The sequence below is a fragment of the Heterocephalus glaber genome, unplaced genomic scaffold, assembly GCF_053883595.1.
Source record: "Heterocephalus glaber isolate CG9 unplaced genomic scaffold, H.glaber_assembly_v1.0 deba00001613, whole genome shotgun sequence".
NCBI classification, from domain to species: domain Eukaryota; kingdom Metazoa; phylum Chordata; class Mammalia; order Rodentia; family Bathyergidae; genus Heterocephalus; species Heterocephalus glaber.
The window spans coordinates 37,597,244-37,611,386 of NW_028258384.1; the positions used below are offsets into that span (position 1 = coordinate 37,597,244).

General features: G+C 38.2%; 1 protein-coding gene across 7 annotated transcripts in view; it reads right to left on the reverse strand.

Moving 5' to 3' along the window:
• Positions 1 to 14,143, reverse strand: part of Chrdl1 (chordin like 1) — a 134,127-nt gene that overhangs the window by 8,342 nt on the left and 111,642 nt on the right. For 5 of the 7 annotated variants that reach the window (XM_004861434.3, XM_004861433.3, XM_087196759.1 and 2 more), the window contains exons 8-9: positions 7,682 to 7,850; positions 3,860 to 4,069 (exon numbers count right to left, since the gene is read on the reverse strand). In XM_004861434.3, the coding sequence (XP_004861491.1) occupies positions 3,860 to 4,069; positions 7,682 to 7,850 (379 nt within the window). The remainder of the gene's footprint in view (positions 1 to 3,859; positions 4,070 to 7,681; positions 7,851 to 14,143) is intronic. The other 2 variants (XM_087196760.1, XM_013078335.3) reach the window with 1 other exon arrangement.

A 14,143-nucleotide genomic window follows, 5' to 3' on the forward strand; every position in this document is an offset into this window, starting at 1 on the left:
TCGTCTTCTCTTGACAACTCCAGGTTGGATTACTCAATTTGTGGATTATCTTAGGGCCAAATTTCCATTCTCTCTTTGTCATTCTTTTCAGCTATTTAATTGCTTTGGCAGTCCAGTCTTCTTGGTGATGTTAAGTAATTAAGGGATGTGTACTAGCACTTTTCAAATGGGTGGAAGAGGTTATGGAGTGTACAGTGACTTCTGTGTATTCTATGATCACCTTTACAAGGCAAGCTGAGTTCATTTGTTAAAATTTTCCCAGCAGCTTAATATTGGATATGGCTATAACTGACACATGAAATCCATGATGGCACTGGAAGTACCTGTAATATGCTCCCAGTATCTTAAAGAGTCATCCCGCACCTCTACCCCTTCCTCTCCAAGAGCTGAACTTAGGAGACCAAAGAGATCTACAAACAACAAAACCAATTTGAGACTCAACCCTGGATGATTCTTGAAAATAACAAGAGAAGCAAATTTTGTCTTTAGAAGGACCTATTCAGCAACATCTTCCACTTTCCACACTCTCTACCTCAAGGTGCTTTCTGGTCACTCCATGCTTACCTATTCTCATTCTCTTCCACGGAAGCATGCCACACTTGAAGTCACTTCTGGCTATTCCTACTTCCCATGAGAATGCTCTGTCCTGAGCCCTCCAGAACTCAGGAGCTGAGAAACCATTCCCAAGGAGGGAAGTATTAATGACTGATGATACACAAAGCGGGATAGAAATTCACACCTTCTATGTTACCCAATAAATTTTCTACTTTATCTGAGGAAGGTGGGAAACAGGAAAAACACATCCAAGGAAGGTGGGAAACAGGAAAAACAGATCTTCTAGAGAAACTCGTATAGGCATCAGATTTTCATATATTGCCAATTGGGGTTCTGAATGATAGTTTTAAAAACAATAACATCATTTTGTCTAATTATGAAAGTAATACATGTTTACTAATGAAATTTAGGAAATACAAATAAAAGAGAAGAAAATAAGAATTATTCAGAGTTCAGTTATCCAAAGATAGTCACTGTAAACATATTCTGCCATATTCTCTTCCAGTCTTTTTCTTTAAAAATCTAAGCATGCATATATATATTTATATGCATACATAGGCTTTATGCATGCATGCCTATATATACTTTTGTTTTTAACACAAAAAAATGTGATCACAGTATACATGTTTTTTCAGCTTGATTTTTGTACTTAATATATTGCAAATATCTTTCCGTGTCACCAAATCTTAGTCTACAAGTATTATTAATGGCTATATGATATTCCACAGTACAACTATTTACCATAATTTAAACATTCTCATATTGGTGGGCTTACAAAATTGTTTTAACCAAACCAGTTTTTCTTTTACAATTTTTCACTACTATAAACAGTACTGCAGCAAAAATCCTTGTGTGAAAATCTTTGTGTATGTCTTTGATTATTTTCTTAGGATATCTGGGAGTAAAATTGCTTATACAAAGGTTTTTAATAAACATTACCAATTTGAGAAAGAAATTATAGGTAATGCATGTTCTTATTTTCACAACATTTTATTTGAATCCTCTGCATCAATAAGATCCTAAGCACCCAGTGAAATGTGATCTGGTCTGAGGGACTGAGATTCAAATTGGAATATTATATAGTGAGAGAATTTATCTTATCTTGTATGGTTTAGGTAACAATTCATTTTTGTCTAAAATTGTCTGTTTTTAAATTATAAATGTTAGACCGTTGACAGAAGAGAAAATTGTGTTGGTAAAACTTCTATTGAAGGATTTGGGGATCCAGTAAGATCAGAGTTAGAAGTCATAATAGGTCATCATGGTTGGGTAGTCCCATTACCAATATCATTCTTGTAATTCACTTGTTCCCTACCCCTAATAAGTACATTTGCATGTGAATTTTTTTTTTTTTGTACCAGGGATCGAACTCAGGTCCTTGCACTTGCAAGGCAGGCGGCAGAACCACTGAGCTAAATCCCCGGCCCCGCATGTGAATTTTAATGCCTCAAGTCTACTCCATATCAGCTAGATCTTGTCCTTCCTGTCCATACACTGTCTTATTTACTCTAGAAGAAAGGGCTCATTATATTGTGGTAGATTTTGTTTGTGCCTTAATCAGTGCTTCTCAAACTTTAATGTATGCACTATACATTAGAATCCCTATACATTAGAGATTTTTAAAAAAATGAAGATACTGATGCAGTAGATCTAGAATGGGGCTCTAAGATTAGCATTTGTAACTAGCTCCCAGAGGCTGCTGATCCAAGAACTTCAATTTGAGTGGCCAGACCATAAACGATCGTGGACCTACAGCAGTGATTCTCAAACTTTTCTAAACATTAATATAGCCTGGGAATCTTAAAAATTCCAAAACCCAGGACACATTTCAAATAAATTAACCATCATAATCTCTGGGGATGAGACACAGGTGTTTTTAGAAGCTCTCTGAAAATTTCAATGTGCAAAAAAGTTTGGGAACCACTGGTCCCCATGAAAATGCTCAGTAAATGTGTATTTGCTTTCTAGTCATGAGGAATTACCTAAATTGAAGGAATAAATGATTTAGCTCTCTGCCCTCATTAAAAATGTTTGGGATTTCATCTGTCTTTATAAAAATTTTTGCAGAAAGCATAAAATGATAAATTCATGTGCCTGGGAGTTACTGGTTATAGAACACTGGAACTGGAAAGGCCCTAGGCGACCACCTGCTCTAACCCTCACATTTTACAGAAAAGGAAATTTGGCCACAGAGAGGTAAGGTTACTTCATCTAGATCATGCAGGAAATCAGTGGCAAGCCAGGATTAGAATACTTGATCACTCATATCATTATTTGCATTTCCATTATTACAGACCATCTTTTTAATGTAGTTCACATCTGAAAAAACACCACTTAAATAGTTTGCCTTTTTTTTTAAAAAAAAGAGTGAACATTTTTTACTGGAAAAGACAATGGGATAGAAGTGACCTGAGTTCTATGCCTTGGTTTTATTATCAATTAGTTTCACCACTCTCAGTTTTCTTATCTTTGAAAGATACAGAGCAACATAATTATAGGATTTTGGAGTTGGAAGGTAGCGGGAGGGGAGATAGAGAAAGGTTTGATAACAGATACCAAAACAGAGTTACATAGGAGGAATTAGTTCTGGTGTTCTATAACACAGTACGGTAACTGTAATCATTAATAATTTATGATTTATTTCAAATAACTATAAAATTCCAAAGGTTTCCAATACAAAAATTAATGTTCAAAGAAATGGAAATGATTACCCTGATGTGATCATTACACATTACACATTCTAGAAATGAATATACTGAAATATTATGTCTCAAAAATAAAGGAAGAAAATGCAACAGGAAAAGGATTGCTTATAGACCAATTATTGTAACCTTTTCATATAAGACTAACGAGGCCCAAAGTGGATATGACACATCTTCAAGGTCATGCAACCACTTAGATATGAATCAGAACCTGTTTGTCTTCCAGTGTATTTCACCTGTCTCTCATCCTGTCTAATGGATGTGACTGTGCTTTGGTGAGTTAAAGTGATAAAATGAAAGGTGCTACTGTTTTTCTAATAATCGTGACAATCCAAACTCTCTACTGAAGTAAGGATAAGGTCAACACTTAAAACTAAATGGGAGATGTGATGGACAGAAGGAAATTCCCAGTATATTTCTCAATAGTAAATTTTCCCAAGCAACCATCTATCAGTCGCTCAAGAGAGGAAAGAATGAAGTTCATTCTTACTAGAATTACTACTACTACTACAATTAGATGACAGGTTGATTATATTTCTAATGCTCAAACAAAGTTGAGAAGGATCTCAGTCAATCAAAGGCAGGGCCTCCAACCAACGCACCTTTTGCTTTTTTACCTGGACACACCTTGCAGCACTTTCCATCTATTTTTTGAGGATACTTGCAGGGGTATCGATTGGGGCAGTGGATTTTCTTACACTCTTGCTTGGTGACATTACAAGTGCACAGCACACACTCCACAATGCCAAATGCCCTGAGGTTTGGGTGCCAGGATTCGCCATGGGAATAGGTCTTTCCATTGGAAACACACACTGGAAGAGTACAAAGAACCAGAAATTAAAGGCAAAGTAGCTGAAATGGGTCTTAATGCTCAGAATCCAAGCCGTGAACTCCTTAACATATCCTTTGTTTGTATCATGGACATGGAGATACATTTATAGCATCCTGAAGCAAATCCATTCAGAATGTTAAGTGCTATGAGAATATGATTGTTATGGTTTGGGTCTAGATGTCCCCCCAAAGTCTCATTGGGTCATAGGTGGCTGAATGTAGAGAGTGTGATGCTGGGATTAAGGCATGTGATTACTAAACCAGTACACTGATTGGTTTGGCAATGCCCTAATCCCAGTAGTCCGGATAAGATAAAATTGGCAGAAAGATGCTGTTAAGGTTTCCTTGATGTTTTTGTTACCTTGTGTCTGCTTGAACTGTTTCTCCTCTTTGATGCCTGTCTCCTGTGCCACTCTACCTTGGAGCCAGCCTACTAAGGACTGAAACCTCTGTGAACTGTAAGCCAAATAAACTTTCCCCCTTTAACTTTGGGGGTCAGGTATTTTGTCTCAGCAATGAGAAAAATAACTAACGCAATGATTAACCAACATAGATTGGTGTTGTTATGATTTGGATCTGGAATGTCCTCCAAGACTCATGTGTTCAGAGGTGAGGCTTTGGGAAAGTGATTGGATCAGAGGAACACTATATCCATCAATGGATTAGTCCACTGATGAATCCATAGTTAAATGTGGTGTTAGGCAGTGGGGGCTTGCCAGAAGAGGTGGGTCACTGGGGGTGTGACCTAAAAAGGTCTATTTCCCTCCCTGGTTTCTACCTTCCTGGCCACCATTATGTGGGGGAACTTTTCTCCTCAGCAAGCCTTTCCATCATTCCATTTCTGCATCTGAGCCTGCCAACCACAGACTGAAACTTCCAAAACTGTGAACCAAAATACATCTCTCCTTGGTGGGTGTTGAATATTTTGTCTCGATAATGAGAAAGTGACAATGACAGGTATGGACCTTAGTTCTGCTGGTGTACTCTTTGGTGTTGGAAGGGTAGTGCTAAGACAAAACTGAGAGGGACATGCCTCTCGGGTAACTGTGAAGGGGTAGCCTTTTATGCCTCTACTTTTCAGGCAATTTTCTCAGTTTCCAACCTTATAGTGGCTGTGGATATTTGCCTACAGAGAATCACTGTCTGCTTCACAGATATCTTTGACATTGGCATTTGCTGAATGTTTTCTAAGAAAAGGACAAGCATCTGAGCTTCAGGCCAAGTCGCCTAAGAAGGGGAGGGACCACAGGTATATCCTTCCATGTACATCAAACCCAAAATTTATTAGGCTGCTATAGTAAGGCATGGCACTAGACTCCAGGATGTGAAATTCAAAGGGCTGTGAATGGGGAGGTCTGAGAAGGAGTTCTGATCCTTTTGGAGAGTGCAAGCCATGACTGAGTCTGGGTGTGTTTTTCATTATTCCCATCACCTCATCACACCCAGGCAGACCTGTTGGCATCCTAATCAACAACATTTCTAGGGTGGGTTGTATTACTTTGGGTGGGGCTAGGGGTAGAAAAAGCCCCACTTGGGGCGTTTCTAGGAATTGACTGATTTGGCTGCAAGACAACAGGGTCAGGATGAATCACTGGGCTATTTCTTTCTCATCAAGTCCACTGGGTCACATTAAGAAATATGAATGATGTTGGCCTTTTACTGTCCTTTGCAAAAGCTGCAAAAGTACTGGGCGCTGTAACAGGTCAGCTCCTGTAAAGATTCCAAGAACCTAAACCAGAGAGGGACCCAACCTTCCACTGAGTCAAAATAGAGACTTGATACCTAAACTGCGAGGTGCAGGCCATGGATAAGATCAAACAGAATGGTAGAGTACTATCACTTCTCTATGACTTTAATAAGGAATCAAGGAGGTGTATCTGAAAAGACAGCATCAGTAGCAAAAGAGCTAGGGAGAAGTGTGAACTATGCTGAGTAGTAGCACAGACAGGACTCCCAGTGTAAAATAGCTAGGCACCCAGACTCCTAAACATTTGGGTTGAAGGAACAGTCCAGATGAGGTGAGCAGAATACAGCAGAATACAGTGAGGTCAATTATCTAGAGGGAAATATTGCCTTCTCCCCAGCAACAAATACTCAGATGAGTTTGAATCTTCCAGCTGGGGAGTTGGGAGCTGGGAGTGGAGATAAATGATTCTCTAGTGAACTATAACAGAAAGGTCAGAAAAGAACTGCTGCATCCAAATTGATGGGGGCAGATGAATAAATGTAAAACAGCTGGGGCTTTTGTAGGATGGAGACAATCAAGGAATGAACCTCTACCTTGAAAATAAAGAGGCCTTATAGAGATTATGTGATTTACATATAAAAAGGCCATTTCCACACATTTTTAGAAAGGTTTTGAAATACTTTCAGAGCAAATGGAATCTATGCAGAAAAATTTAGGATTGAAAATCAAACAGCATCCTTATCTAACTCCTCATTTCATAAACTTGTATCAGAACACCCTGGGACTTAAAAATAATAAGCAAACATTTCAAATTCTTTTAATATACCACCATTTATTAATGATTTTATTTAGATTCTTCTTATAAACCTGTAGGTTTCAAAAGCAATTTAATTTTTTATCTGAAATCTGAAATTTACATCTAACCAACAACAGATGTGATCAACTAGCTTTGGCTTGACTAGCTTTGAGATTTATAGTAGGAGTTCTTTATAGTGGATTGTTTTCACCTGTGTTATTTAATCACTTGGTTTAATAATTTATTACTTTTAACCCATTCAGAGAACTGACTTTAGTTTGTTTTTCCTTTAAAGGAAACAAAACATGTTTGTGGTTTCACAAAAGGATCTAGCTCAGCTCTTGCTCCAAAGAGCTGGTTGACAGGATCCCTAAAAAAGTAAGAACCAGTCAATTGTTTTACTAAACTTCTCCTCCCAGCTCTGCTACTGGGGTTGGGTTGGTGGAGGCCAGAGAGTCGTGTGTGGGAGAAAACAGAGCCCATTGATATCTGTGGATGTTTGCTGCAGTCAGTTGGTTGCCTGAGTGGGCTGCAGGTCTGAGCTAACCTGATCAGTCATCCTGGTGCTCAGCCAGGTGTTTTCTGTAATTCTTGCTCGATTACTCATTTTTTAAGGAAAATCTCCTCATATGCTAAACAGTGAACCAGAATCTCTGAGTACAGGGCCAGGAATATTTAACAAGGAGCCCCAGGAGAATCTGGGGTGCACTGAGGTGTGAGAAAAGCTATTTCTAAGGCTTGGATAAGAACTTTTGATGTGCTTGGCACCAATTACCTTTAAATGTTGGGCGATCTACTTGCTACAGACCCAAGACATTTTCCCAAATGATCTCCAATCCCTAGGGACAGATGAGAAAGTGCTAGAGACTGCTCTGCAAGCATAAACGGGTTTTGACTATGCTCCCTTGGCTGCATTTAGGAAAGTCCTAAGAGTCCTCAGGAGTCATTTGTTCATGCTCACTTTGTAGACTTGTTAGTGAGTGATCATGTGAATATTGTGATATTATGCTATTCATGGAAGAAAGGTTTTTTTCTCAGCTCCAGCCCTCAGAAGAACAGGGATGCCGGGACTCTGATACAGACGCAGTACAAAAGGAGGATGTCACTTACCTTGTCCATGCTTGTGTTTATTATTGATGACAATCTGCACGATGGTCCCTGATGCTTGCTGTGAGTCCACAAGAGCTCCCCGGTGACTTCTGGCCCCAGGAAAGCGGGGGAACCCTCCTGCCTGTCGGCTTGTTGGAGGATCATAGTGGGAGCGGTGGTAAGAGTGTCTCTGTAAAATGATGAGAACAAATTCGGTCCAAAAGTAATCCACTAATGTGATTGCAGAGATTGAGTTACGTACATTAGAAATCATTTGATAAGTTTGGTTTGTAGTGTTGAGCTCTGACCTTAACTGCATGTCCACCTACACCAAAAGAAGCATGGATGTGACTGTGTGAAAGCAGATTAGATCCACAGACAAACTTCTGAGGGAGAAAACAACCAAAAGGGCTAAAGTGTCCTTCCTGCTCTTGAGATTCACAGTTTTGTAGAGTTAAAATAGTACTTTACAACACAAGGCAAATGGTGACAAATGCCATAGGCGAAGTCTGAAGTGCTATGCACATTAGGAGGAGAAAGAGTTGCTAGTCAGGGAGGATTTGTGACCTGGTCCATGAAGAATGGATAGCCTTTTTTTTTTTCACTGTCAGTTTGTGGGAAATATTCTAGGCAGAGGTTTCCAAGTTCAGAAGGTGTAGCAAAGAACATAGTGTCTATAAAAGGGAACAGTTGAAGGATAACATTCCAAAGGAGGCTGGAGCCAGATCATGGAGGACTTTAAATGACAAGCTAAGGGATGAAAACTTTATTTGGTAAGTGACAGAGGTGGGGGTGTGGAAGCCTTTGAGAGAATTTTTCTAAGTAGAGAAGTAATTTTTTATTTATTTATTTATTTATTTTTTAGTTCTTTTATTGGTACATTTTAGGTATATAATTAGTTTACATTTATGATTGGGTGCTTGTACCTGTACATGATGTATCTTGGTTCTTATTTTTTTCCCCATTACCTGTGCACCCTTCACCCCCTCTGTCCTTCCCTATTTACATAGATTTCATTTCCATTTTTTTTCTTTTCTCATAGTTTTTCCTTTCCCTCTTTTCCTTTCCCCTTCCCCTCCCTTCACTCCTTCATCTTTCTACCTTTTTTCCTATTTCAAATTATCAATTATTCATTTTAATCATTTTAACCCTTATTTACACTTTCAGTTTCTAACACTAGAGAAACTATTCGGTATTTACACGTGTGTCCTATTTATTTAATCAGAACTGTGTTTCAAAGCAATGAACGCTGATAATGTGTAAAATGTATTAGAGAAGAGGAAAAGATGGGTGTCAAGTATAGTCTCAATAAGTTATACAGGGGCAGTAAACACTAATAGATGGACATTTTATAAACAGTACATGATATTGGAATGTAAGCTCCACAGAGTCAAGGACTTTGTGGTGTTCACTCCGATATCTCCAGTGCCTGGAACAGTGTTGAGCATTCAGAACAATGGTGGCGAACCTATGGCAAGCACGCTGCAGTGGGCTGTGTTATTGAAATCTCTAAAAGGTTCACCATCACTGATCTAGAAGGTGCTCATCAGATACTGGTTGAATGAAACTACAGCCTCCAATAATTTTTCTTTCAAGGATCCAAGACACACAATGGCCTCAGTATTCTGCCACCTTCCCCTCTCCTGGACACTGAAGTAAGGTGTGGGTAAAAGAACATGGAATAAATGAAGAATGGAACTTCAAGGCTTAAAGCCAAAGAACACTATCTTTTAGGGGCAATTGTTAGGGTTGAAGGAGAGGAAAAGCATTAAGAAATTTTTCACAGGCAATTAGAAAGGAAGATCCTTATAGTCAGTGATAGAAGTAGCAAGGAGCCTTGGGAAGATAGTTATAGGGTCCTCTGACCTCACTGACCCATAAACATTTACTAAAGTTACACACATGTTACTAATTTAGCTTTTGGAACTAATATTGCTCTCTGGGTGGGAGGAAGGAAGCGCAAACAGGAGCTGGAAAGTAAGAGGACCCAGCATTTTGAAAGAGCACATTATTCTGTATATCTAAGAAGAGCCTATCCTGGTGCACTGCTATAAAATTCACACAAATAAGGACCTGCACCAATTTGTTATCAGGCTCACAGACAAGATCCTCAGTGCAAATATTTCTCATCTCACAATGGCTCATATGTCTTTTTCTGTCATAATTACTCACATTCCACAAAGGCCATTACAGATTGTTATGACCTTTGAGGAGTTTGGCAAAGTTTTGCCAAAGGAACACAAAGAAGACGGTTTGCCTGGTGGGCGTCCCACTGATGCTAAAAGAAAGGAGTTTGTCAAGGATAGAATTAGAAAGGGAAGGTCGCTGACCTACGATAAGTTGCAAGTACAAGAAGTTCTCTGATTTATGATGGTGGGCACAAAATTAAAAGCTATTCTTCAGTACCAGGGACTAGTATGGTAGGAAAATGATTCAAGATAAAAAATAAAAGCCCCAGGAATTTTGATCAGAGGACCTAATGTAGAGTAGTTAGCCTCCAAAACTTCACCTTGCTGCAGTCTTTTGTTCGACAGAGAAAGAGAAGCCAGGGAGGAAAAGTAACTATTCCAGATGACCATGAAGGTTGAGCTTGTGGAGGTGGATAAGTGAATGGGAGTGGGGGAAGAAGGAGGGTGGAAGATGATTCAAGAAGGAAGAGGAGGCCAGACGTGGTGGCATATGCCTGTAGTCCCAGTACTTGGGAGGCCGAGGCAGGAAGATCACCATGAGTTCAAGGTCACCTTGGGCTACATAATGAGCTCAAGGCCTGCCTGAACTACGAGACCCTGTCTCAAAAAAAAAAAAGATTAAAAATGAAGGAAGAGAAAGAGTGTTCCATAAACATTTGGTTAAAAGTTCTTTGGCCTCATTGTTTACAACTACATCCACCAGTTATAAATATTGGTATGCATGTATCCCTATAATGTGATGACTTTAACACTTTTTGAAAGATACCTAGAAGGGGAATAGTTGGGTGAAAAGTAATTTCTATTTTTAGTTTTTTGAGGAATCTCCACACTGATTTCCATAGTGGTTGTACTAGTTTATATTCCCACCAACAATATAGAAGTGTTCCTTTTTTCCCACATCCTTGCCAACGTGTGTCATTATTTGATTTTTTGATGATAGCCATTCTTTCTGGGCTAAGATGGTATCAATGTAGTTTCAACTTGCATTTCTCTTATGGCCAGTGATATTGAATATTTTTTCATGTATTTATTGGCCATTTGTACTTTTTCTTCTGTGAAGTATCTGTTTATTTCAGTTGTCCATCATTTGACTGGGTCTTTTATTTGGGGGAGTCTCACATTTTTTTACTTAAAAGTTCAATTTTAGGGCTGGAGACAGTTGGCACCACACCTGCCTTGCAAGCACAAGGTCCTGAGTTTGATGCCCAGTACAAAAAAAAACCCAAAAAGTTCAATTTTAAAAGGGTCTTCAGAATGTATTCTAATCCACACATTCATGAAAACATTTTATCTTAGTCACTACTAACTTAGAACAGTACCTGGCTAGAAGACACTTAGGCCAGTTTCCTTTCCAAGCCATTGTTCTGACAATGTGAAGGAGATACGGATTTTTATTCATTTCATGTTTTTTATATCCCCAATTCTTTCACTTTTCAAATGGCAAATTTCAATTTACAGTGGTACTTCAGGTCACAACAATTCTTTTCACAATTCTGGTCACAAATTGAATTGGACAAGAACCAAATCAGATTCAATGGTTAGGTTCAATGTTGACCTTATGGGGAAATTTGATTTGGTTCTCCTCCAATTCGGTTTGCGAGCAGAATTGTGTAAAGAATTAAGTTCGTGAACCGAGGCACCATTGTAATTTATTAGGGGGCAAAACACAGAGACTGGCTGTTGTCCAAAATGAATTATGCTTGCTTTCATGTTTTGGCTTTCCACTCTGTGCTTATACTTCCTTCCTATATACCACACATATTCCCATAGTACATGCTCCTTCCGATGGTACAAGGATCAATTTCATGTGTAATTATGACCTGGAAAGCAAAAACTGTTGAAGGTTTTTACAAAGGAGACATGTTAAAATTACTGGTTCACCTTTTTATTCAACTTCATAAAATTTGGTAAGCTAATGTTTTTCTGCCCATTTGGCAAAATAAATCACTCAGCTATGCTTTTATAGAACTGAAGTTTTGATAATTCCCTGTAAATAAAACAGTCTCCTGGATAGGAAATGTGTTATTGGTGATGCTATTTTTTTTCACCCATGCAAGAAGTTGGGCCTGCAAAGAATATTCAGAAGGAATTCTACTATCTTCTTATTTTTAACATGGTCAAGGGCAAAAAGTAAATTTGAAGAATTTCTCTCTAAAAACAAACAACTCCTGTGCATTAAAATATGTGAAAACCCCCTCTATTCATTCCCCGTTACATCTTTCACTCTACTTTCCACACCCATTCATTCAACATATATTTACCGGATGCCTACTATATTCTGGGTACCTACTTTTCCATCACTACAGATGGTATATATTGTTGGAATCATATGTCACAATATCTATCCCTTTCCAAATAAAGGAAAATATTTACTTATAATAAAGAGGAACCATCTGCTCATTTTGGTCTACCAATCTTTAATGTTTTGTTTCTAAAGATAGTTCTTGAACTTTTTTGAAAATCTATTTCAAAGCCCTGTACTCTGTATCTTATCTCTTTTGCTACAAAATGTCCTGCATGAAGCCTTTTCCTATCACTAGCAGTTTAGGAAGTACAATGAAGCTAAAAAACAAGAGATGGTGTTGTTGGCAGAATGAAATGAAGTAAAGAAGAAAGGCTAATTAGTGGCATTACCAGCAAAACTGCTGAGGAGGCCGAAGTGCTTACTGTGGGGGCTTAATAGCTTAAAATGACTAAGTCCTAAATTTTCTTTGGAATGACATCTGATTGCCAGTCATATTTAGCCACTCTCAACTTATAACTACAACAAAAACTTGGAGCTGAGATAAAGAGGAAACTCCATAGCACAGAAAACTGAAACTAATACCATTTCTTGTTAGGATCTGTAAGGAATCTAGATGGAGAAAATCTTCCCTCAGGAGCTATATTAATTAGCAACTAGGAAGCCTACCCTCTCTTGGAAGAAGCTTTTTTTGCTTTTTCAAAATGTCCAGAGTACTATTTCACATCCCACCTGCAATTCTTCTACATTCATTCAGAAACAGGCCTGAAAACAATGCTGCTAGAGAATAAAGCAAATAGAAAGTATTTCATCTCAGAGCTGAGACTTCGTGGTGGGTGTTGCCAAGCTGGAGGCATGTAAATGAGAAATGGCCCATGTGATGACCAGGAAGCCTGGCCAAAGGAACACGGTCATATTTGTATCAGCACACGACTGCATACCTATGAACCACTTCTGCAGCCTTCACTATCCTCAGGCCTGCTGTATTACTTTTTAGGTTCCTGTCTTCTCAGCAATGCTAGCTGAGAACAAATTTTGAAGGTTTTAGAAAATCATTTAAATTTTATTTATTACAAAACTAATTCATGCTTATGAAAAACATCAAATAGCACAGAAGACAAAATAAAAGGTCAAAGTCTACTTTTCGTTCTGCCCACATCTATCCCGCTAATGTTATCACTCTTAGCATGTCTATATGTGACCTTCCAGATCTTTTTAGATGCATTTATATACATCCACACAATTTTTACAGAAAGAAAGCATCTTGTTTTGCTACATAATATGTCTTGGAATTCTTCCCACTTTACTACATTTAGATATACCATATTCGTTATAACAAACACAGTGTCCCATAGGTTGGGAGTATTTAGCCAAGCATCTTTTAATAATTAATTAGGTTATCTTCATTTGTTTCTTATTCTTATAAAAAGTGCTATAATAAATGTCCCAGTATGTTTTTTGTACAAGGGTGTAATGAACACCTATTTATGTGCAGTGAACACTTTTGTACATTTTGTACACTTTTATAAGTCCCTTAATCTGATTCATTCTTTCTATTGAAACATTTTTAGAATTTTAGAAGTTTGAAGTGTAACTCTTCTTAGACACACATTTTATAAGAGAGGGGTTCTATTTTGCTGTATACTTCAAAACACAAAGGAACAAAAGATACTTCTAGTGTACAGAGACACCTATTTGTGAGGCTTATCCTGAGATTAGCACTGATAACATAAATGAGATATCACAGAGTGAAGGGAGGAGTATCTGTCCTGCTATCTTTCTTTTTCTTTTTAATTCTATGACCAAAAACCTTAAGGATTATGGGAAGGTTTATGCCCAAAATACCCACCAAATCTCACAAAAGCATGGAGTGGACTAGTTTACAAACCTAACAGAAGACTCTTATACAGTTGATCCTTACTGTTGAGGAGAGGAGTAGTGACATATGATTTGGAAAGTCATTCCAAAAAAGTATCAAATTCTGATCTAGATGAAGGGCTGCGGTTTCCTTGTTTTCATGGCCTGGTCCTGATTACCAATTATAAAGTGCTC